Genomic DNA, 26,437 nt, shown 5'->3' with positions numbered 1-26,437 from the left:
AACCCCTAAACTCCGTCCCATTTTGCGGAATAAAGTTTTACACTACTTCTACTCATATTCTCGTTGTGCACTGGGTTGAGCAACAGGGCGGTGCATCACGTTTTGTATGCTGATAGCAATGTGCTGATAACATGTACTGGTTGACTGCCTTGCCTTCATTTGACCACCTCTCCTTCCTTCATGGCCACCCTTAACGCAGCCGTATTGGATGCCACCTGCAGGCTGTGGAGCTTGCGATTCGCCAATGCTTCATTACCATTAGTCAGCACTCCTCCAATATAGTTTATTAGATGCTTTCCTGTTACCCCAAATAGCCACACAATCGTAGCAAGAAGCCTCAAAGGAAATTATTTTTCTTCCCACTGTCTCTTTTTTTTTGCTGTAACTACATGCTCTCACAATGAAGCCCACATTAATCCTCAACTTCAGGGGGGAAACTACCCTAAAGAGTGAACTTTGAACCGCTTGCTCGATTTCATTGGAACTTGTGAATATCGTTGCTGGGACTACCTCTGCCAAATTTTATTATTCAGCTGGGGGCTTGTCTTGAACATTGTAGTTCTTAAAATAAAATGGGATAATTTTCAATCATGTGAGTCTATTTTTCCCATCTCCTGTTTCTTCAGTCAACTGCCAGCTTAGAAAAACTATCATTCCAATATTACTTGATAATATTGGTATTGTACCAGGTTTTCCGGAGCGAAATTTTATGAGGAACACAACTGTGCTCTCAGTTTGTTTATTTTTTCCTTTTTTCAGACTGAAAAATGACTAAAAAAATTAATGCAAAATGAAAATATAAAGTCATTCTTTATATGGTATCATTCTTTCAAAATATAGGAGAATTAAGCAAAATAATTCCACAGTTGTGTGCTCTAAACATTCCCAATGCCACATAACACAAAAAATTGGAAAAATTAAACTTATTTTTCAAACAATAGTTTTCCTAAGCAAGCATAGTCATCCTTGGCACAAAGGTTGCATAACGTGCTTCATACTTAATTCTAGAATAATTAAATTTGGCAGAGGTGGTCCCAGCAGTAATATAAACAAGCCCCACAAGTTACAATGAAATCGAGCAAGTGGTTCAAAAGTTCACTGTTTAGGGTAGTGTCCCCACCTTTAACAGAGTTGGCACTTGCACTACATCGAAATTCGTCTCTTGGCATACTAGGAATCCCCCACTACGCATTACAGATTACCCACAGGAAAAACCTTTACTTCCAGAGAATGTGTTCCTTCTGATCCTTCTTTGGCATAAACAAAAGCATTACATGTTATTTGTATGCCCACTGGAATTTCATTATGTCTTGCCCCTGAATGCCTCAGCACGTCTATCATGTTGAGCACCTCGCAGGTGGTGGGGATGATACACCCATCGTGGGTTTTGGTTTTGCTGCCGTCGCCGACACGTTAGTGCCTGAGCACACCAGCAATACGGCAACGCGTTACGCTGCCGCGGCCTCGTGAGAAGGAGGAAGGGAAACGAAGGAAGGAATAAGGAAGGAGTAAGGAAGACCGGCAGCAGTGGGCCACACCGGCTTTCCCCCTCCTCCCCTATTTTTCCAAGTAGGCAATAGCGAGAAGAGTGTCCTCCAAGCAGCAGCCAACAAAATGAAACCACGCCCATCCTGCGCCTCACTGCTTTTCAACCGTAAGTGCGAGGATATGTTTGTGCACATGATGCATAGTCCGAGATTTAAGCGAGGTTGTTGGCTGTGAAGTGCAGGCTAAGCGTCACAGCTGAAGGGTGTGCCAAGCACACACCCTTCCAATCCTTTTATACACAGCTTTGGGAATATATATACACAAACACGATACAAGCGGCCAGCTCTCTTTGAGCGCAGGTAGCGCTCTGCACTCAGTGCCAATTTAGCACAAGATAGCGAGAGCTGTGGGACGGCCAAAGCGCGTGCCAGCCTTACCCATACTACCCCAGATGTGCTCTAAATATGCCAGTCAGAGTGATATGAAACTAAAACATTGTGTCCTTTTAGAATGCATAACAGATAATCTGTGCCCTATGCCATGAGTGGTTGAAATAACACTTCAGGTAACAAAAAGTAACAAATTTCTAATAAAACGACAATGAAGTACACTTTTTGATGGTATTGAGCAATGACTGTATTTGGAACACCTTGTGACATAATGCAGATAAGCTAATGTACAGTGATTTTAGTCCACGGTGCCAAAATTAACGGGCCCCAAATTTCACTGCTCAGATCTAGTCAGCTACAAGTGTGCTACTAAATTTACCATCATATGAATTAAACTGTTAACCACTACTGTATCCAGAGAGACTTTTAGTAATAGAAAATACTGCAGCCCAACGTTATTTGAAAAAATAACTTAAGAGGTAACCCCTCTCCCATACCCTGCTAACCCTGGAGCTCAACCAGGTAACCAATGGTTGCACTCCTAAATCCTTTCATTCGTTACAACAACTCCACGTCTAAGAACAACCACCTTACACACAGTGAGCATGATACAAGTACAAGACTCCAAAACCTCAAGAAATGAATGAAAAATGGTTTTCACAAGTGCAGGTTTCCTTTGACTACCAAACAGATAAGACATATCTTTACACCCACGGTGGAAAAGCTAAGCTTCTAGAAAAACATAAATAAGCTCGCCAATTCCTGCTACTTCTCTCAGCCCTACACACCAAGAAGTAAAAATGAGGTCATAATTTATTCAAGGCTGTTTTGACACAAAAAAAAAAAATATGCTCGACTGAGTACAAGTGTATACCGTATTTACTCGCGTAATGATTGCACTTTTTTTTTTCAAAAAATTGACGCAAATTTAGTGGTGCGATCATTACGCGGGGTAAATTTTTAACAAAAAAATTTTGAGCCCCGAAAACGCAAACAAGTAACAGGTCAGACTACCCTTATCACTCGGGCGCGCTACCCACGGTTATGCCGCTAAACGTGGTTATCACGAACTGAGCTCGGCGATCTCGGCTTGCGTCGTTAACCGAGAAGATAAGAGTGCGAAAAGCGCACGAGCTGACCCGCTTCAAGAACGTACTTTCATCGCAATAAATCGCGCTCCAAGAGCCACACATCAAAATAGGCAGTGTGTATAGTGCTGCGCGACGGCACTTTTACGCAGTCTTCGATCTCATCCGATGGCGCAGCAACAGCGTACAACAGCAACGTCCCGTGGCGCTCAAGCTACGCATTTTGCTGCCGTTACGCTGAAAAAAGTCCGGTCCCTGCCGCATCGTTAAAGTAGGCGACAAATTCGGAACGCTCGCAGCACCAGATTCTGCGAGCTTACCGTAGTGATGCCACCCGCGAGCGCGGCGGACGACGACGCTCTGTACTCCCTAGTCGTCGCTAGGCCTAACTTGTTGCGTATCGAAGCCGCAGTGGACGGCGCTTTTGAACTGACCAACGCTATAATGAATGTTCTACTTATAGTGCTGCTTTACTGACAACCTAATTGTTTCGTATCAAAAGAATTATAAATGATCGATTTCAGCGACACCTTAGCAACGGAGCTGGCATGCAAGCAGATAGGGTCACTCGATCGCGCTCGAACGGAGGCAGCTGCTACGCGACTGCGAAAGTAAAACTAGCTGGTATCGCAGTTATTACTCCTACCAGTAACTCGGTACAGGCCAGCGATCTTCAAGGAGGCTTCATTTTTGACGTTCCCGTATCCCAGGGCTTATTATTTACGAGAACAATAAAGTTTAGCCGGATCACCGCGTCACTTCGTTGCACCGCAACCCAGAACGGTGGCGAGCCTCGTGACAATGGCAAACCGTGATTCGAGATTACCGCAGATAAGTTTGGTATCCGCGATTGAGCATAACCACATTTAGACGGCCCGTGTGACTGCAGGTTAGCCAACAGGCAGCTGCCGCTGCAATGCTGACAGAGCAAGATGGTCATCTGCACGTGCCATCTGTCAGACAGATAGCAAGTACGATCATCATCGGCGATCATCATCGGCGATCATCGTCGACTATCATCGTAGACTCGACATCGTCGACAAATTGCAGCGGCAAGTTCGGGGTGCGATCATTACGCGGGGAATAAAAAAAAAAGAATTTTGCCAACAAAATTCGGGGGTGCGATCATTACGCGAGTGCGATCATTATGCGAGTAAATACGGTAGTAAGTTGGGCGTGTTGCTTTACTTTTATGCTCTGAAACAGCACAATGGATGGGACGTGAAAAGACCAAAACCAGTGCTTGTAGTGCCTATCTTTTCTTCTCCTACCCTCCACAATGTTTCAAGCATGAACTGAGCACCCTATCTGCTCCAATACTCTGCACAGACCTTTCCTCTGGGTACATACAGATGTCGAAATACCAGCTCATTTGACTGTTCAAACATGTGCAGAGAGCTTGTGCCACCACGTTCACCACGCTTGTAACTGGTGCAAATGACAGTCCAGTGAGCAATATGACGTCACCTCCTGCTAGTGACGGGCTCTATCATGCACCTAGACACTATAAAACTGCAAGCTATTTCTTCAGTTTTCAGCTTGAGCCAAAATCAAGTGCAAAACCCAAGGTACGGTTCCTATTCTGCCACATGAGCAGTAGTGATGCACCACTTCTTTGGAGCAGTCATTCTAAAGCCCTCTACTAAAATCTCAGGTTTGCCGTCTACCACATTAAAAATAATAATAAAGAAAGAGGGTGCCGAGGATAATCTCTCACATTGACTCTGTTGAGGTTTAGGTGCTTGGCATGGCCTTTCTGCTGCATCTGCTCGCACAGCTGCTGCACCTTCTCACGGTGCCTCTCAATGAGGTCGGAGGAAGGATGCTGGGTGGCCTCCAGGCCCCCTTCCCCTTGCTGGGGGTCTGACTCAAACAGCTGCAGCATGAGAGACAGCGTGGATGCATCCAAGTCCATCGTAAGCCGGTCTTGGCTCAAGACGAAGAACAGTGTGGCTGTGCACAACGACAGGCTCTGCAAGGCAATAGGAAGCAAGGTGATATGGATGCCCTCTCTCACTTCACAAGAGTGATGTAAAGCAGTGTCCCTTCCTGACAGGTGACACACCTAGAAGTAACCCTGCTGGTTTTTGGCACCAGGAGGACATGTTTACGAAAACACTCAAAGCAGCCCACACCTTGCACTTCATACTATAATATTCCACCCAGTACTTACCTGTCCCTCTGAGGGAATGGTTACCTGTCCCTCTGAGGGAAGTAGTCAGGCAGTGAGAGTACCCTACTGCTCTAAAAAGATTCTGTGATCATCTACTCAATTTTCCCCAGGAAGGCAACGGCCAACATCATTTGTTCTAAAGCCCAAACACAGCCGAAAGCCTCCTCTCCACCTTTAAAACCAAGGAAGAGGGGGGTGATGCTCAGTGCGTCTCAACTTGCGCAGAGGAGGGCTGCACGGGAGTCGCAAAAGTCATGTGACTGCCTATGAGCATGGTTGCAAGGCTGGAAAATCTAGCAGTGTACGGCCATCCTGCTACTGATACTTTTCGACCAAAACGGTCGTACAAGCTCTGCAACTTTAGAATTCACACTTGCGAATCGCGGAGGTTGTGTGACCGCTGAAAGGTGAAAGCTGTCGGACAGCTGCACGTTGCTCAATTTTTGCAATTTTTGCAATTGCTCAATGAACAACATTTCTAAAACAACATTTCTACGCAGCGTAGGCTTAAATGGTGGCGACCGCTACCAGTGCCGCTGCAACCAATCACATGGTAGCATGACGTAGATGGCACAGGTAAACCTAGAATCGGGCGCTAAGGCATGTCACGGTTTCATGCATGATATTGGTTTCGCGAGTGCTGGTGATGCTGAAATGTGCCTGATCCACAATACCTTGGACATGGTTGCACCACCACCACTCAACACAACAGCTAACACAGCAAGCTACTGCAGCCATCGAGATCACCGACAAGCAACAGTCAGGTACAAATGTTGGATGTCACACAGCTAGTTCCCGCCACCATGCTGCAGCCCAACAGAGAAACCCGCCGTGCCCCTAGCCTCCACCCCCGCCCACACCCCTGCGGCCTCACATGTCCCCCGCACACACATGCACTTTCAAGACAAATTTTCAAGCTAAAAATTGCTCACACCCCTAACAGAGTTACTGTTTCTCACCTTGTTGATATTTTTCTGGAAAATACAATTTTCCAGCAAGTACATTCACAACTTCAGCAAATACTTTTCCCCTGTTTCGATATGTTCAACTAATTAGATTGCCTCACCTTGTGACAATTTTTGTACTAATGTCATACACCACTGTCCACATGGTGCTCTTTTTTTCTGGTCCTCAATGTGGTCGTTTTTGAAGAAAGCTGGATATTTGCCATTAAATTAGAAACTACGCAATGACACTTATTACTTTTAACACCAGTAATAGTAATTTAAGGTTCCAGAAAACAAAAAAAAGTTCTACCTCAAAATTTGGGCTCCACAAAAATGCCGAAACCTAAAAATTTTTCACCTAAATATTTGGTAGTCCTATTTTTAAACAAAATGGCGTCATTTGCAGTGCATTTTTTTGGGTATAACAGGGCAGGTCAATGTGAGGCTATAAGTCAAATTAAACTAGTGTGGCAAGAAACAGTCTATTAAAATAGCTCTCATGATATACCCAGTTTAAAGCAATTTCTTACACTTGGCAGCACAATATTTGCTGAATAATTTTTTTTTTGTCAAATGAATGCCCCTATATATTCTTCTAATTGAGCTTGTCTTGACTTGTATTAAGGGGGGACGAGGGTCTTAAAACTGACCTTTTTATTTGTGGCTAGAATCTGATGAAATTTTGCACACAGATGTGTTTTTCTCTTCTGATTTCAAAAATATATAGTCATATTTAGGCTGGTGGTCGTAGATCAAAAGTTATCTTAAATTCTAGAGTATAATTAGGTAATTTCTTACGCAGCTTTAATGAACTTTCTCATTTCATTTTGTTGCTTTTATTTACATGAATTGATAGCCAGAGAGTTACCATACCCGATGACATTCTTATTTTTTTTGTTTAGGCCACATATAAACAGCAATTTACAATTACCTTAACGAGTTGCAGTGCCAAATACTGCAACCTTTTACTCTCGACATAGTATATCAGGATGACATGCCTTTAGAGAAAAACGAAGAATGTCATCGGATATGGGAAGTCTCTGGCTATCAATTCATGTAAATAAAAGCAACAAAATGCAATGAGAAAGTTCATTAAAGCTGCGTAAGAAATTACCTAATTACATTCTAGACTTTGTAAGATCTAAGACCACCAGCTCAATTATGATTACATATTTGGAATCAGAAGAGAAAAATACATCTGTGTGCAACATTTCATGAGATTCTAGCCATAAATAAAAAAGTTAGTTTTAAGACCCTCGTCCCCCCTTCATTTTTCCGGCCAAATCAAAATGTCATGAAAGTGCTGTTTCCTTTCGAATGGAATATACTCAAACTCTGACTACCAGCACAGTATTTCAGAAAATAAATTAGATAAGAAAAAAAAAAAAAGACTGAAAGCATGCTGCCCCACAAAGCGGAATTTCACAACTAGGAAAGTGTTGCTGGTGCTACAGTGAACTACTTGAGCTTTGAGCGACCAGAAGCCAGGCAGAGCACAGGGGTGTGACGCTCTCCTCTCCTTGCACGTAAGCTTCTGGCTGCCCTTTTCAAGAAACCCCACCTTTACCACAGCATTCTAGCTGTACACAGTTCAGCATATACTGCATTTGACCTAAATGTGTGCTTGTACACTTGCGTCCGTGCATCCAAAAGCTAAAATTTCCATTTCATGCACTGTCTCAATGATTACTAGCGAAATTGCAGCTTATATTAAAACCAGAGCTTGCTGCAGGTACAAGCAAAACAACAAAGAAACAGAGTGTGAATAAAAACCAACACACAAACATAATAATGAAGAGGAAACTCACTGGGTCAGAAGGAGCATCAGTTAAGGCACTGAAGAACTTGTACATGATTCCATGAGCTCGTAGATGCATCCGGAATGCTGGGACCATGCACTTAGAAGCCAAGCCAACGACACTGCACAAAGAGCAACCACACAAGGAATTAAAAAAAAAAATGCAGCCAAAGGCATGACAAGTTTACAGTGCAACAGCAATGGAAGCTATGAAATGAAGTCTGTGGAAAACTACTGTAGAACATGCATGCAAACTACGCAATGTAGTAATCACTACAAGCTAAAATCTAGGCAAACATGCACAATTTTTCCTTCATGTCTATGATACATTTTTTTTTTTTTCTTCCAAGCACAACCCCTATATTCTTTTAACACTCATTTTCATGAGGCAGACAAATTTGAGGATAGGTTCGAAAAGGGCGATTTTGAAGTGAGAGGCTGTGACAAGGCTATTGATAAGATCTTTTATCGGAATCACTGTGTTAAGTGCTACCCACACTAACGACACCCTGATCTAAAGACCTTGTGTGCTCATAATGGCCGTGGTTGTGTTGAATGCTTTTGCACTGTACAAATAAAGCCAGGCGGGTCTTGGCCCAAATGCGGCAGTGCTCTGCAGTGAGATTGGTTACATAAGCTTGTAACTTGTAATTACTTGAAACACTTGTAATTGATTAGGAAAAAAAATCTTCCATGGAACCTGCGATTTCCATGTTGTTCATAAAATAATGAGCAAAAAAAAAAAAGTCACTATGTCTAACAGGAAAATTAACTATTTCAGTAAACTGTCTTCGGCTGCAATAAATGACCCTAAAAAAATATGAACTACGAAAATTTTTTTTGAATTACCTGATTTGCATCTGAATTCAAGGATGAAAAATATCCCTAGATATTTACCCCCAGAAGTGCGAAGAAAAAAACAACAAAAAATGAAGGGACCTACATATAAAGGGCCCCTGCAGGCTGATAAAAGAAAAATAACAAGTTCAGCATACGGACTGCATGGTTACAGTTGTCTTTGTAAAGCATTATAGTCACATACAGCGCCAAAGATGGTGAAAACTGAAACAAAAGTCCACTCTCGCTTCCTCTCGACACGGCAATCTCCTTTCTTTCACCACTGGTGAACAGGGTGCATATGCGCTACGCAAATGATGCAGAGAATTTCACTGCCTAATAATCCTCATCAAGGGCGAAGCAAAAACTAAGTTCACTTTCTAGCCCCTTTGCATTTCTTTGAGGCCCGTGTGCAATGCTGCATTTTTACTTTGTTTGCCTACGAGTCAGTTTTATTACGAACTTGATCACACAGTCCCTGCAAGCAGCACATTACCACACTCAACAACTCCGTTGTGACAATTGCGTTAAAGCACAGCCTGACACCTGACACTTTACTGTGATCTGCCCCATCCAGGAGGCAGCAGGTGTCAGCGCACACCTGCCAGGACACAGATTAGGCACAGAGCATAGACTCACATGTAGCATCATGCCTCTTCCTAGAAGGGAGAGGCTCTTCACTTTGCAGAGGCTAGTCACCCCAACACACGAATGAAACTGTCTTAGAGAGGGCATGAATAAAGTGAGACAGCTGTAACTTTGCTATTATGAGTCTTTACATGAAATTTTTTTGCAGGAACATATTTCTTGAACAATGCCTCACAGCCAGGGTATATAATTTTCAGGGCCCTTTAATGGTCTTGCTTTAAGTGATCACTTAAAGCTCGTGCTACCAGGTAATTTATTATGAACAGAACTTCTGTTAAGGTTAAGGTTTGGTTTGGTTTGTGGGGTTTAATGTCCCAAAGCGACTCAGGCCATGAGAGACGCCGTAGCGAAGGGCTCCCGATATTTCGATCACCTGGGGTTCTTTAACGTGCCCTGACATCGCACAGTACACAGGCCTCTAGAATTTCGCCTCCACCGAAATTCGACCACCGCGGCTGGGATCGCACCCGCATCTTTCGGGCCAGCAGCCGAGCGCCATAACCACTGAGCCACCGCGGCGGCAACCCACTACCACATTAGTAATTTTTCACATGGCTCACCTGAGACACCTAGCTGCTATCGGGTTGCTAGGCTGCACTCCCTCCAGCAAGTAGTCAATGTCATCGTTGAACTCCTGTGTTTCTCCAGATTCATGGCACTGATATGCCTTTTTCACATTGTGGACTACGGTATACAGCTAGAAAAAGAAAAAGGAAACAAATCACAATTTTAAAAGTCATTCAAGTGGCAAGGCAGCAGGCATATAAAGTCATCCCATAAACATTTCTGTGATCTCACGCAACAAATGCTTAAATTTTTTTGCCAGCACTCTGAACTCCTGCAACAACATGCATTAGAGGAGATCCCTTCCTCCACACACAGTCACTTGCCCCACGTCAGAGCAATTTGTACCTAAAATAACTTCACAGGGGGGCTTACCTCACGTGCCTTGCGAGGACACTTTACTGATGTTACAGTGTCTTTCCAAGGCTGTGAAGGATGGCGTACTTCCTTGGTCAGGGTACTGTCATCAAACCACTCATCGTCAAATTCATCAGCATGCTTGTTCTGATCTTGTGCAGCCTGCAAAAAAAAAAACAAACAAAAAAAAAACAGACATATGGTTGTTTCCATATTTGTTTGCAATGTTGTTCATTTATGCACAAATTATTTTAGCACTTGCGTTTACAATCACCTCTTGCTATGCACTGTTTGCTGTAAACTTGCTGGGGCTCAGGGACCCTAGGCAGCTATTTTCTGCCGAGAATTCTTAACCTACTTCCTGCACTTCTTGTGTATGAAATGCACAAATAAATATGAGCTAAACTGATCAATCACTAAAAACTAAAGAATGCCATTAGCATGATACAAGAAATTCATCCCATTTCCTGATGCTTTGGCTACATAACATATTGGCACGTACAGCTGGACAAAATCTTTATTTAGCTGGTGTACGTGATGGCCGTGCTTTCCGTGCTCCTGCAGCTCATGACAGAAAACTTGCGAAAATATCAAATCTAAGCACAGGCTCACTAAGCCCATGCTTAATACTGAGCTTTCCGCAAGTGTAAGTCGCAAAGCACAGGAGCGTAGAAAAAGCGGCCATCGTGCACGCTAGCTAAAGATCTGGCCAGCTGTACACCTACACTTTTCACAAACCTTAAATCTCCCATCATATAGAAGTACATGAATTTAATATTAGCTTTAATTGTAAAATCACCTCTATCTACTCATTTTGGTGCTCATATTTACAGTTTTTAGTTAGTTTCTAAAGTTTTCGGCCTTATGGTTTGGTTTGGTTTATGGGGTTTAACGTCTCAAAGCGACTAAGGCTATGAGAGACGCCGTAGTGGAGGGCTCCGGAAATTTCGACCACCTGGGGTTCTTTAACGTGCACTGACATCGCACAGTACACGGGCCTCTAGAATTTCTCCTCCAAAGAAATTCCAGCCGCCGCGGCCGGGATCGAACCCGCGTCCTTTGGGTCAGCAGCCGAGCACCATAGCCGCTGAGCCACCGCGGCGGCTTCGGCCTTATGTGTTGAACCACTAAAACAATGAAAGTAGTACACAAGAGGGGGGTGAAGATTATGAAAACTAGACAGGATGACAAAAAAAAAACATTCTACCTAGTTTCCTCATAGATTTCTATATGCATCTGATTTCCTGCATAATACAGCACCAACAATGGCATGTTATCATAATCTTCATACAGCATGTCTTGCAAAAGGGGAAGCAATGCAGATAAAACAGCAGAGACACTGCTCCTATGTGAGGCTGTGCCAAGCACAGTCCACTGCATTTGGTTTAAGCTACTAACCTATTCTCACTTATATCAGAGAAAAATATCCTTCTTTTTTTATATCAGCAGTTTTCAATGGTAAGTAACTGTCACCAAAAGCTGCTGCTTCAGGCGTCACCGCAGGTCACACTGCAAAATGAACGCTCCTCCCGCCGCCCTGTACCACTCTTTAATCACAATTCTGGGCAATGCATGGCACATACACTCTCAGCTGGAAAGCCAGGCAAAGACTGAGTCCATTTGTCAGGGCAACATTGGCTGGGTAGACCGAAGGAGGGGGCATGAAAAAAGTGACTGCCTCTTTCCCCCACCTTCCTTCCCTCCATGAGTATTGATGCTGCCAGGCCAGCTGAGGAGATGGCAGCCGCTGCTGCCGCACCATCAAAGCTATAGTGTGCTCTTCTTAGTGGGCCATGTTTCTCGCACTGCTGTGCAGCTACACAGGGATGTTATAATTATGCGCTATGTTTCCATTGCATAGTAGAAATCTATAAAAGGCTTCCATTTTTTGCAGTGTGTGGTTAGTACACCCTGCACATTGCTGTACTTCATTCATACTGAAATCCCATATACTTTTCTCCCGTTTCTGCCTTTTTCTCATACTATCTAGATTGAGCGTGCAATGGCAGAAAGAAAACTGTTGTGTGTCAGATTGTCAGATTAGACATAGGGCCTGACAAAAACAGGGGGGGGGGGTCAAGTTTAAACCATTTAATGTGAGAACAACTTGTTGCATTCTTCAGGGCAACAACCAGACAGCAGCAACATACTCGGCTAAAACTTGTATCGGCCCCACCCAGCCTTTAACACATCACTGCACAGTTTCAGCCAATTTAAAACTCTGGGTGTGGCATGATGCAGAAAATAACGTCTATATCAAAGTGGTCGAATTGATGCAGCTGTCCCGCTCTTGTAAATGAATGGATTTCTGCACACAAATAAGCATATGCCGTACTAATTGTTATTAGTATAGATTATTACAAGCGGCACTTAGAGTTAATGCATTAAAATTAAATACTTTGTGACATTTTTACTTCATGTTTTTTTTTATAAAACCTAGCGTTTTTTTTCCCTAGCACACTATGTAACAGAAGAAACTATAGCACTATTAGTACCAGATGTTATAGTTACTAAAACACTAACCTACACATATCAGACTGATGCTCACTGAAATCTGCACACTGATGTCAGCATCACAGACCAATCAGAAACAATCTAAAGCAAGAAAGAAACACACATGCCACAGCACTTCTAGACAACTTGATGCTTTAAAGCACTAAGATTCCCATTTGGCTAGGGACACTGTGACATATGCAGGCACAAACAATATAAAGGGCAATTTTCAGTTCACACTCAATGACAGATATCAAAACAAGGAAAAAAAAAAAATACGACAGTGACCGTTCATTTTAAAGTTCACTACCTGAAAAAAAAAAAAAAAGAGAGAGAGTAACCATTAATTGCCTAAAAGTCATGTGTTTGCATTTCATATTACACGGACCTGATTGCAAAGATCCCACAGAAATAATGAATACATAATGGAAAACATACAAACGATGCAAAAGCCAGGACTACTTACCTCTGTGTGCTCAAGCTCTTCATCAGCATCCGGGGTCTGCCAGTGCCGCATCTTGTAAACGGCTTTAGGCTGCGCAACAGAAAAAAAATATGTGAACCTGTTCAACATTACACAAGAAATTTTTTTTTTGTATTTTGAAACCTTCCTATTCCTTCTTCTTATTCAAAAAAGGTGATAATAATCTGCTCTGACCAAAATAAACCCCACCGTGTAAACACAAGGTGCCCCACTATAGAGATTCAGCACGTCCCACACATATACAGTCTAACATACCAACAATCCTGATCCTTTTTTTTAGCCCTTAGAAAACACAAGGCATTATTTTTTTCCTCAAAGTTTAGTCAGCATTGCTCATCTGTGGTCAAGGTCGCCTTTACAACTTCATATATTCCAATGAATCAATTGTGACACAATCCCGGATACCTGGGATTCAATAGGTAATAGCATCGATGTGCACTGCCAAATGACTCCGCATTTGCTTAGTTTTTAACACAGGCATTAAAAACACAACCACAAAGTAGGACCAGACTAGAGGGTTGAGAGGAGGAAACTGCTCTTGCTGCATTATGGCCAAGTCTGGACCACAAGAGTTCCACAAAATTACTTAGAGGAAAAAGTGGCGCCACCGTCTATGTGAGTTCTTTAAAACAGCACTTCAACCACGTGACTACTGGAAGATGACGTTTCGCACTTCGCTTGGCTAGCACTGGGCTAAAAATGTGGATTCTGCCTTGAAATCTGTGGCTGGACTGCGATGCTACCCTATGTGTGTAGATTAAATAATTTCAATATTGTGTTTTTCACTCTAATAAATTCAATGCAAGTGCAAGTTTGGTTTTGGGTTGGTATGGAAACTTTCACAACATATCTTCGAGGTTTGCCGCGAGAAGAGTTGTATTGCTATGGCTGAATCCACATTTTATTCCCAATAACACATGCCAATATGAAGCGATGCAGCAGTTGACATGAGGTGATGAATGTGGCTGATGGAGTAGAGATTGTACCCTACAAGGAGATGCAGGATCTACACATTGGGTGCATAAGGCACTACCAAAATTGTGGCAACTGGAATGTGAGGTTCAGAAAGTAACACAAATATGGGAGTGGGCAGCCAAGAACGAAGTGGAGCAGCAGTAGCAAGAAGAATGGAAGGCAGTAGAATGCAAGCACCGCATGCATGCTCAACAGGCATAGCATCTGAAATGGGATGCCACACCAGAAAGAACACAAGGCTTAACAGTGATCATCAGAGACAGGAGCCATGATCAAGGAAACTCAATGGCTGACTGGTAGTATGCATGACAGCAAGATAAGCTGCACCACCAAAAATACTACCGTATTTACTCGCATATAGGTCGACCCCTATACATTGGGTTCACCGAGAAATAAAAAAAAAATTATTCGAATATAAGTCGACCCATATCTTTTGAAAAACATGCACATACGACGTAGGACAAGTGCACACTTCATCTGACTTTAATATCTGAAAAGCGAGCAAATATACAGAAAGCTAGGCATGCGCAGAAAGAAACCCGATGTGCAATCGACAGAACCGTTCAAGATATGAAATCTCAGCTTTAAAAAGGTTCAGAGATGTATCGCTGACACAACTTTTTCCTCTTTTTCTTATGTGGTACGCCTCCAAAACCTTTCGTGCTTTACTATCACCGCTCCTGCCCAGAACGCCAAAATATACTGCTTCCTAAGCTGTCTACCACGATAAGACCACAGAAATGAGTGAAAGAGCAATGCGGGTACACACAGCAATTCACTGTGTGCACCCGCATGATGATGATGAAGACCTGCGTCCCGAATATAGTCGAGGTTCTTTGGTCACGAATATAGGTCGGTACCTAATTATGGGCAACATTGGTGAATTTACCATCGCTATTACAACATGGTCTCAGTAATGTCACGGTAAAGAAAAGAACTTGTTAAACAACTACCGATGGGATAAAAGTAGAAAAATAACTTGTCCTGTGTTTGTATCCCAGGTTCCACATCGGTACCGAACTTTCTTCCGTGTGCCTGCCATGCGAGAAATCGACTGAGAGTTCGTAATTGGTTCAGAGACTTTCCCATTTACACTAGACGTCTACAGGCAATTTAATTCCAGGTCAGCGGGAAAGCAGTGTAACAGAAACATCTTGCAACCGTATTGAGACTGTCTTTGCATCTTTCCAGAATGTACTCTCGGCGATCCGCTTCCAATTTCTTTGATTATTTGCGCAGTACACGATCATGCAGTGCTGTCCTGATGCCCTTACAACCGTGAACGGCATTGATAAAGGGATATAAATATTAAAACGGCAAAAGTCTGACGAAAAAGGCTGCTCTGCAATGCATAAAGCAAGCTTGCACAGCCCACTTGAGACTGGAAACAATGGACCGGACGAAAATGAAATGGCTGTTGATGTCCAATGCAAGGGATTAGAGCATATATTTTCCTCCTCCACATCTTGCCTTCAGTAAAATGGTAGATAACAGCCCACAAAGGGGGGGGGGGGGGGGGGGGAAGAGCATGTGATAATTGTGCACTGTGTATGTCATAGCCTCTAGCCTCATGCCAGCTCAGTTCTCCTCTCGATTTTGAAGCATTTGGAGGTGTGTGATGTCGACTCCCATTCCTTCTTCCTCGTCTGGCAATAGCAAAGCCGCCGTAGCAGCAGTCCATCGCCCTCGGCAACTGCAACAGCAATGGCTTGGGCGCCAACTCCAATACAAGGAACAACATCCCTCCGAACTGCAGCAACACAAGAAGCTAAAACTCGATGCTGTGTCATATTTGTCGCATGAAGTTGTATGATCTCCAGTTAATTTTTTTTTTTTTGAATTCCTAGGGACATGCGCATCTTCAAAGCAGATACATGAGAGAAGCCTACAGTCACCGAAACAAAGGAGCATAGGGGATTTTTTAAAATTTGTGGTGTTGATCAATGGGAGATTAATAGTGTACTTATTTTATCACTTAAAGATAATTGATTAGAAAGCACAAGAAAAAACAACCACATGCTTGTAGGATCCAAACCAACAACCTTCGAAATGAGAATCCAGTGCTCTACCAACTGATCTGCGGACACGGCTCTCCAATCTTCTGCTTTTGGGGGTATTTATACGTAGTGTAACTGAACTTGGAGAGCGTCCGCCAGAGCAGCCACTCTCATCCAAAGCGGTGGATGTAATACAAGATATACTACGATGCATCTCAATAACAATATAAATAGCATAGCTCTGCATGGCAGGTCTTTGGCTACAGGTCCACTTCAATTGGAAACAAAAAATATTGAGGGAAAGTGTCTTAATTACCTATAATACCTAATTATGCTTTACTTATTTTTCATAATACGAGAACTAGCCGAGATACACTGAAACTAATTATATTCTTCAAAACAAAAAATGCACATACACACCTAAATCTCTAGTAATAAGAATTTTAAAACTCACATCTCCCCTTAAAGGTGCACTAAAGAGGAATCTCAACTCGTCTTTTTACTGCGGGAATTCGATCAACACGTTCCGAGCATCCTTAGAAACTTTGAGCTATTGTCCTGTGCGGCCGATTTCCCTAATATAAATCCGGTTAGACGTCCTGGCTCCCACCTTTTTTTGAACTCACCGCTGATGGTAAGAGGAGTCAAGAAATGCGTGGAGTGCTTTTCAGTCAGTCCCGTGTCGGCTTGCCGCTCTGCCATCGGCGGAGTGATATGTAGCGATCGGTGAACACAATGAGTCCACGTATATTTTTATTTCCGTGTGCCTGATTTGCAGCTATGTTGTCTCTGAATGGATCTATTTATTCACAGAAACCTAAATAAAAATAAAAGCAAAAGCGAAGCCGCCACGCGACTGCCTGAAAGGCCCTCCATGTGTTAGTTGACTCCTTCTACCTTCAGCGGCGAGTTAAAAAAAAAAAGGGCGGGAGCCTGGACGTTTAATCCGATTCAAATTATTGAAATCGGCCGCACAAGACAATAATACAAAGTTTATAAGACTGCTCGGAACGTGTAAATAGAGTTCCCGCGGTAAAAAGACGAGTTCAGATTCCGCTTTAGTGCACCTTTAACACAGCTTAATAATAATCACTTGATGAGCAGCATGAGCTGCTGCATGGGCAAGCATGGTACCACACAAGTAGTTCAAGCAAGTGCCAACGGAGGCAGACGGGTTCTAATTTTGCATTTCATAAACAAATGCGATTCCCAAAGCATGCCTGAAAGTTCGAATTGTGTGTAATATGATTGATTCTGCACTGTGCAGCCACACTTGAAGCTCTATTCAGCGTTCCTTCAAATGTTGCATTTTGTGCACTGCAATTTCTGACATGTACAACCAGAGGCATGTGACATACTGCACACACCATTGCACACTGTTGACAATACCGTGCTCATCGCCTCGATATATCTCACATGGCATGTATGTGCCCATGCCAATTAGTACTCATTTACGTCTACCTTTACAACAGAGCATGCACTGCAGAGAACTGAATGGATAAGTCTGCATTAAAAGCTGCAGCAAGCACACAGTAGCTTACTTTCACTGAACATACCAAACCTTGAGCATACCAAACCTAAGTTTGCTAGTCACACGCTATCTGAACAAAATGCATGCTGAAAGCATTTCATCCAACAAGAAAAAAGTGCTTTTAAAACAGCGCTTCACATGAAAATAAGAGCCGATCAGCCATTTCATAATTTCGACCTTAATCAGCAAAAGCTAAGATTTGCCCTTGAAGCTCATCAACCAAGTTCTTTGACAGCCTTGGCATGATGCATGCATATTCATTCTGCTGCATACTGACTAAACAATTTGACCACACACAGAACAAGACATGAGCTAGTATATGCTGCATTACATTTTTTTACCTGAAGCATGCAAAAACAAGAACAGAAGCTGCATATACACTTCTAACAAGACATTGCAATATATAAAGGGGTGAAGTCACATGAAATGGTGATGCATGCTGGCAAGTTGTATTTGAAAGTTTCACCTTGAAATGCACATGCACAACGTGACCTATACTTTACCTTTGACCAAAACTTATAATACTTTGACAAAAAACAGATACAAGTCGGTAACAATAAGGTTCAACATAGTTTACCAAATAGTCAAGATTCAGTTTCACGAACTGGCCGCAATTCACACTTATTTAAGTCTCGCATGTGCTTGGTAATCACAAATACATCATGGTGCAATGCTGCAGAAGAGTTAACATCTGCATGTTGTTTAGACCTATGAAAGCAATGGCACTGCATGTCCTGTGGGCTCAAAAGACAGGCAGCTCCTACTGCTCTAATATTGCTGACCTGGGCAATGGCCAATTGTCAAAACAGCATCCATGTGAGCTTTAAAATACAAAAAGCTATTTACCTTTTTCGGGCTTTGAAATATCTTTTTGCTCTTGAATATGGACCTCGAAGATGATGCTTTTGGTTCTGAAGGCTTGGTTACACCCTCCTGTGAGCTTGGCGCTGAGTTCTGTGATCCAGATGGGGACTCCTGGGAATTTGTGGCAGAGGCCTGAGAGGTTTCACCAGCAACCGCACAACAGGGCTCAGAGTCTTGAGAGCTGGAAAGTGACGAGGCTGTGGCCACTGCATCTGAGTCCTGACAGGGTGCTAGTGGTTTGTCACTCCTCCCGGCATTCACAGGCGATGAGTTGTCAAAAGGTACCTCACTGGAGCTTGCTGCCTCGCCACCGCCCATCACACAGGAAGTCACACCCAGGTTTGTACTAGGCACCACCAGCACCAAACCAGATACCATGGCATCACTAACAGTCAACGCTGAAGCAGTTCTCTTCACAGGGATCACCATCCCCGGTGTCTCAACAGAACCACCTAGGTTCCTTTTCCGAGAGTACGTTCGAATGGCTGGTGGTGCACGGAATGAGCTCTTGTCATTGCCATCACAGGGCTCACTGCCCTTAGCAGGCTCCTCAATGACAAACGCAGATGAGGAAGGTGGAGGTAGTTCTTGTAGGGCAGGAGGTGCAGCAACTGTTACAGGAGCAGCAGCCAAAGCAGCAGTGGCCAAAGGGACAGCAGTTAAAGGGGTAGCAGACAGAGACGAAGCAGCTAAAGGAACAGCAGTCAAAGGTATAGAAGCTGAAGGAGCAACAGTCAATGAAGCAGAAGTCAGCGAGCTAGCAGTGGGAAGTGCAGCATTTGCAGAAGCAGTAACAGAATGCGAATGATCCCTTGAGAGTGCTGCTGCACGACTGCTTTTTTCCAGCTTTACACATCGAAAGTCAACATTATCGTCGGGGCCCCAGCTGATGCCAACTTTAGACGCAGGTTCATTCTTCTCCCTAGACTTGCTTGCATGCACGTTGGAACTGGTTGATGCCCGCAATTTGTCAAATTGTTCCACTGCCCGTGCTGATGTTTGAGAAGCCAGAGACGATGCACAAGTGGCATTACGGCTCTTGAAGAACTTTTTGGGCTTTGGAGGCAGTGGTTGCTTGCTTGTCTGAGCAGTCTCCTGTACTGTGCTGTGCAGATGAGAAAATGCACTTTTGGTGCTGCGAGACTTGTCATCACGGTCGCTGTCGAAGCTGAATGGGTCATCATCAAACGAAGAGCGTACAGCTGTCAAGTCCGATGGTGCTGGTCCATCATTTGCTCCATCAGGCTGGCCATTAGCCTAAATGATAAGAAGCAGAAAAGAACTTTGTCCATAAAAACTGAGTCAATGCCACTTGCCCATCTATCAGTAATGATAAAAACAGAGGTCAAACAATCTATTGTTTACTGGAGAAGGCAATATAATAACACCACTGCCAGTGTGAGACCTACAAGCATTGTTACCATATTTACTCACATAATGATCGCACCTCTAAATTTTGTTGTCAGAATTCAATTTTTATGATTCCCCATGTAATGACCGCACCCCGAACTTTTCGCTGTGATAAGTCATGTGAAAAGTCTAGCCGACGATGATCGTACTTGCCATCTGTCAGCGCCACGTGCAGATGACCATCTTGCTCTGTCAGCCGCCATTTTTGTTTTCATGTCCCGCACTGTTACAGCGACAGCCGCCTGTTGGTTAGCCTGCAGTCATCCCGCAGCATACGCATTCCGACGCATCACGGGCAGCCTAAACGCGGTTATCCTTTACTGCGTTTACCAAACTTAACTGCGGTTATTTAGAATCACGGTTCGCTGTTGTCACAAGGCTCGCCACCGTTCTGGGTTGTGGTGCAACGAAGTGACGCGGTGATCCGGAACGACGCGACATTTGGCGCGCATTTGGCGCGTGTTGAAAGTGCGGTCCGACGGTGCTCTCCGGTGGCAGCACTGCCTCCACAGCCGAATACATCGCCGCGCCACCCGCAAGCCGACCGTGCCAAGGAAACATTTCTACGGCGGATCCCAGGCACCAGTGTCAGAAAACCGTGCTTTTCTTGTTCTCGTAAATAATAAGCCTCCAGGTACAGGAATGTCAAAAATGAATCCTCCTTGAGGATCGCTGACCTGTACCGAGTTCCTGGTAGGAGTAGTAACTGCGATGCAAGCTAGTTTTATGTTCGCAGCCACGTAGCAGCTGCCGCCGTTGCAACGCGGCTGACCCGATCTGCTTGCATGCCAGCTCCACTGCTAAGGCATCGCTGAAATCGCTCATATATCTTTCTTTTAATATGAAACAATGAGGTTATGGCAGTGCCATAAGGTGGTCAATTCAAAAGCGCTGTCCGCTGTGGCTTCGATGCGAAACAAATTAGGCCTAGCGACGACTAGGGAGTGCAGCAGAGCGCCGTCGCACTCGCGGAATCCGGTGCTGCGAGCGTTGCGAACGTGTCACCTACTTCAGCAATGCGGCAGGGACTGGACATTTTTCGGGGTAACGGCAGTAAAATGCGTAGCTTGAGCACCGCGGGGCATTGCTGCAGAACGCTGTTGCTGCGCCTTCGGATGGGATCGAAGGCTGCTTAAAAGCGCCGTCGCACGGACTATTTTGATGCGTTGCTCTTGAAACATGATTTAGTGCAAAGAAAGTACATTCTTGAACTGGGCCAGTTCGTGCGCTTTTCGCACTCGGATGCCTACGGGCACCTTCCGTCCACAGACGCTGCCGCCATGTCGGTTAACGACGTAAAGCGAGATCGCCAAGCTAGGTTCGCGATAACCGCGGTTAGCAGCGTAACCCCGGTCCAGGTCCCGCTGTGTGGACAGCAGTAAGCACAATTAGCGAAAACCGCGGTTAAGCGTGCCCGTGTGACAAGGTTATTATTAGTACCTATTGCAAGAAGTCTGACCTGCAACTTGCTTGAGTTTTCGGTGTTCAAAAATTTTTGTAGAAAATTTGCCCTGAGTAATTGATCGCACTCCTAAATTTGCGTCATTTTTTTTTTAAAGTAAGATCATTATGCGAGTAGATACGGTACTTTTCATTCAATCAACCTTGATACTTAAACCCCACAACACTTAACCCACCAACGCACATCTTTTTTTGGAAATGGTACAGAAATAATTGTTTAGTACCCGTGCTGCCATTTGTCAGCAAACATCACCATTGTGCACTCCTATAAACTCACCACATGCGTGGCAGATGTTGCAAATTCCCTTCTTAAGCACTGCTTCATCAAAATAAATAATTAAGTAAATAAATTCACAGCCCAGGTCTTCCAGAGCAACAGCAGTATTCTCCACAAAACTCTCACTGAGCTCTTTAGAACAAGTAATAATAAACTATGTTAACTCAAAATTCAACCTGCGGCTGCACACTTGCACCATAGGCAATGTTCACGGCATTTTCAATATAATCAGGTACTCCGAGAGCCAGTTTCGCACACCAGGATTTATTGCCTACAAATTCAATGATTATTCCAATTTCATTGCTAGACCTTGAAAGCTGGCAGTGAGTAAAATAATGATACAAACACAAAACTGAGCCTTTCACCACTTTTTTAATCTGCTGGCACACACTGGTGCTACATGGCACAGTTTTTGCCTGTGCAAAAATGGAAATTCACTCAAATGAAATAATTAGACTATCACTAAAAAATTATTACAATAAACAAAAAAACCTTAGAAGGATATCTGTGGGCAGTATTTGAAAACCTACTCAGAAGCCGTGTTCTTAGTATGCGGGTTAATGAAGTGAACAAAAAATATCATGAACATGTGCTTTGCAAATGCTATTATAAGATTACACACAAAAATTTGGTTCAAGTGAAAGTGAATAATGATAAAAAAAAAAAAACACTTGGAGAACAATGCTGTAGTGTTGTACTATTCTGAATATGTGTGAGCATGACCTCTTTTCTACACAAGTGAAGTGACACAGCAGATTTTATAGCGACAGTTTATTCCATAGTTTGGTTACCATGTAGCAAAATAACCGCAATCTGCTGTTCCTTCTGATGAACTAACTGTAATTAAGTACAGTGGATGACATTATGAAAAGTGACAATGCTGACTGACTCATAAATGGCACTCAACGATGAGATAAAAAATATTTGTGTGTCAGCAGCAGAGTAAATAAGGTATATTGCCAGGGGATGTGGCACCCTAAAACCCTGGAGAACCCACCTGAGGTGCCTTGCGAAGGGATGTGAATGAAGTCACGCCCCACCGGTGTACTGCTGCCACAGACATTTTGGCCGAGCTGGTCTTGCTGTCCCCCTTGTCAAGAATGATTTGGTCCAGCGAAGATGCCAGGCGGCAGTCGTGCTTACGGTTATAAGTCTTTGCCCCAAACTTCGACATGATGTGGACCTAGAGAAGTGAAATCAATTATGAGAGGCATGCCTCACTACACATGTCAGACCTCAAATCAAAATGCTAAAAAATAAAAATGAAGACCTCATAAAAGCAACCGATTCTGTTGAAAATTCAGGAAAGTCTGGCCACAACAGCAGTTGAAGCCGCGCTCAAAACAACACGGAAATGAAAAGCAGAGAGAATGATCTTTCCATTGGTCCTTGATGCTGTCCTTTATACATTCATGCAAGCAGATACGTCCAGGCACCATACAACTATGGCACAATCCACTCTTTCACTGTCAAGTGTAACCAATGAAACCACAGAATATATATTGAAAGACTGCTATTCACTGTCATAAAATTTTCCACAGTCCATTCAAACCACATTTGTCCATCACAAGAACTGCACAATGAGCAAGCAAGCTGCAGCAGAACAAGTTTACTACTTTTTAAGTATGCTATAAGTAAGGTGTGATTGCAACATGAAACTTACATTTGCACTAATTATACAGGCATAACAACAGATAAGCAAAATGCCAAATTGCATGAATACGAAGTGAGAAGCTACTCTATACACTTACTAAGGCCTTAAGTGACAAGTAACATTAAGTGCCTTTCGCAAAAAAGCACAGAGTGCAATTACTAAATTCCATTTTTCAGTTGCCAACACCAAATTGGAAAACAATGAGCTGATAATCTAAGTGGTCATACAATGTAGCTTGCTTATTTTTTTATTACTTTCCTTGATCGACATTATCCCAATACTGCATGTCACATTGCATGTCCCTTCTTCCAGGTTGCCAATTCAGGTCATGGTCCTGCTTGTGCACTGTGCAACATCCAAATACTCGAAATCAAAATTTGAAATATTACATTAGAGGCAGATTAGTCTGGATATCGCTTTTATAAATTTCAAACAAAAAAAATGCCTCAAGGCATTAATACAGTAGTTTCACAATGCTGCGAGAACAAGTATTCGACAATTTCTAAATCTGGGCTCATAAAGTAGCCATGCAAGTACAGTAGTGCCTTGTTAATATGGACACTTTGGCTCCTGACCAAAGTAATCATAAAGAGAGTTGTCCGAAATAACGAATTGTGAGGAAAAACAAAAGGAAATAATGTAAAAAACAAAACAAGATTATTGTCTACTTCTGTACATAGTGGCGGGCAGTGAAGTGGCAATCTTGGAAGCTTGGAAAGGATTATTCTGGTCGCCATTATCTTTAAAATAATGCAGTGCAGACTGCAGCAAGTTTGAAGTGCCTAGAGGTGCACGAGACATGTAATGTTGCCTCATGGCGTGGCAAAGCTTCTCTTACTACGACTGTTCACATTCAAAGAACTCTGTACTTAATGGGGTGATGGCTACTGAATGTGGTTTTCAACATAGCACAGGCTGCAGAGAAAAATTTTATTCGCAACTGCTCATACTACGTGGCAAAGGGCAAGGCACGTCGAGTGGGCACCTTGCCACTGTAAAGCATGAAATCACACACGCATGCACAAAGGCCATCACTGCCGCATCTGCACTGTCATTCTGCCTTTCACTGGTGCCCTGCACTCAAAACACAAGTAGCAGAACATTTTTTAAGGGCTGTAGGGATTTTGATTTTCTTGTGGGACAAAAATACATAGGCCCCGACGGCCTCCGTACATTTACACCCTGTCCATTGCTCGGACAGCAAGTTTCTGAAATAACGAGTCAAAAATACATCGAAAAAGTTTGGTCCCCACAAAAACTTACATAAATTTGAGTCGGCCATATTAACGGGGCATGGCTGTTTATGCATATGCCAAACAAGAAAAATTTTATTCAGGCAAACGAAGTGGGAACAGACATAGAACCTGCAGTGAATAATGGGAGCCTGATGTCATAAGCTGTACACAAGAGTAACATTGCATGCTAATGAGATGCAACATGCTTAAAAGCAGTACCAAAATAAAGAAATTTTCCATGAGACAAGCAATAACTTTGCTTAGTTTGGATACCATTCACTAAGCAGTTATAACTAACTTGAAACACCACTGCCTGATCACCCATGTATACCTATACTTCGTCTCACAAGATGTTTGCAGCACTACGGAAGGCAGAGCCTTCTCGTCCAATCAGGGCTGCAGGAACAGAAAAAATAGTCCCTCGAATATTTGAGCAGTGTAGGACTACTAATCAAACAATAAGCACAGCAATTGAAAACATAGTTTGGAGTGGTAGATTTAGATGGTATAGAGTGCTTCAATCACTGGTGAAATTAACAGACAAAGCCCGTACAAACACAGCTCTGAGGAGGCTCTCTGCGAGGTAGTGATGCATTGCCATTTTTCAACATGGTGCCAGCCGAGTTGGCTGTGTCGCCTGTGTGCCCTACACCGACAGTGCGCTGTTTTTCCAAGCAGGCCGTCGCAGTTGGCTTCTTGAAGTGCTTCGCGTCAAGAACGGGGGCAGTTCAAGTACGAATGCACTCATCAAGAGGATGGCAAAACTCACTCACTCAGGTGAGCGAGCGAACGCTTTACCAGTAGACAACGCAGACGTTGAAGGCGGGCCGAATGCTGTCCCCGAAGAAGCAGGCAGCGTTATAGTGATGGACATCACGCCATATCATTCTGTGAAGCAGGATAAAGCGCGGCGGATGACTAGTCTAAAAAAAGGGCATACAGATTTGGCTGCCCGGAAAAGGTGTCGCGTGGAGTAGCGACATGGTGATGGCCGAGCTCATGAAGCTTGTCAACAACATGAACACAAGTGGGGACCGATGCCGTGTGGACTGCATCGCCGAAGCTGCTGGCCGTCTTGTTGTGCGCTTGCCACCCTACCACTGCTAACTGAACCCGATAGAGCTTGTTTGGAGCGATGTCAAGGGCTTCGTCGCCAGTCAAAACAAGACGTTTAAGCTCTAAGACATGGAGCCTCTGGTTTGGCAAGGCATCATGCAAGTGACTGCTGAGAAATGGAAGAATTACGTGCAGCATGTTATTACTGAGGAAGATGGGATGATGAAACTGGACCATGTCATCGATGATGTTGTTGACCAAGGACCGTCTATTGTCAACCTGGAGGACGACACAACCAGCAGAACTGAATGGAGTTGTGATGAGGACGATGATATGAGCCCCATTAACGTGCTAACGTACGCGCGAAAGCCGGAGTACTGTCGCAGCGTCTCTCATGAGATATGGCAGACGCCGTAGCGGACGGCTTCGCATTAATTTTGACCGCTTGTGCGTTGACTTTCACGCAGCGCATGGGGTTGTTTTGCATTTAGCCAACATCGACATTCGGCTGCCCCTGCCTCCATTCGACCCAGCTTAATAGTGTAGTGACCATGCTGGAATAAATAAATTCATATAAACATGACAGGAACATTGAAAATAACTGTGACGTGACAACAGAGGAACTGATACAAACAGGTGGCGACAAAAAAAAGAAAAAGTGGGGCCAGTGCGCCTGGAACGGGAGTCTGCCTGTACAAAAACAAACAGATG

The 26,437-nt window shown here is 43.6% G+C and overlaps 1 protein-coding gene across 1 annotated transcript in view; it reads right to left on the bottom strand.

Annotated features, from left to right (window-relative positions):
• wapl (cohesin release factor wings apart-like) overlaps positions 1 to 26,437 on the bottom strand; it is a 78,334-nt gene that overhangs the window by 37,667 nt on the left and 14,230 nt on the right. The window contains exons 2-8 of the mRNA XM_089582143.1: positions 22,779 to 22,964; positions 18,616 to 19,890; positions 13,249 to 13,317; positions 10,308 to 10,451; positions 9,929 to 10,065; positions 7,894 to 8,005; positions 4,683 to 4,937 (exon numbers count right to left, since the gene is read on the bottom strand). Of these exons, the coding sequence (XP_089438269.1) occupies positions 4,683 to 4,937; positions 7,894 to 8,005; positions 9,929 to 10,065; positions 10,308 to 10,451; positions 13,249 to 13,317; positions 18,616 to 19,890; positions 22,779 to 22,955 (2,169 nt within the window). The 5' untranslated portion in view covers positions 22,956 to 22,964. The remainder of the gene's footprint in view (positions 1 to 4,682; positions 4,938 to 7,893; positions 8,006 to 9,928; positions 10,066 to 10,307; positions 10,452 to 13,248; positions 13,318 to 18,615; positions 19,891 to 22,778; positions 22,965 to 26,437) is intronic.

This window comes from Amblyomma mixtum, chromosome 3 (genome assembly GCF_055824585.1).
Source record: "Amblyomma mixtum isolate Tamu chromosome 3, ASM5582458v1, whole genome shotgun sequence".
Classification (NCBI taxonomy): Eukaryota; Metazoa; Arthropoda; class Arachnida; order Ixodida; family Ixodidae; genus Amblyomma; species Amblyomma mixtum.
This window is presented reverse-complemented; position numbering and strand designations above follow the sequence as displayed.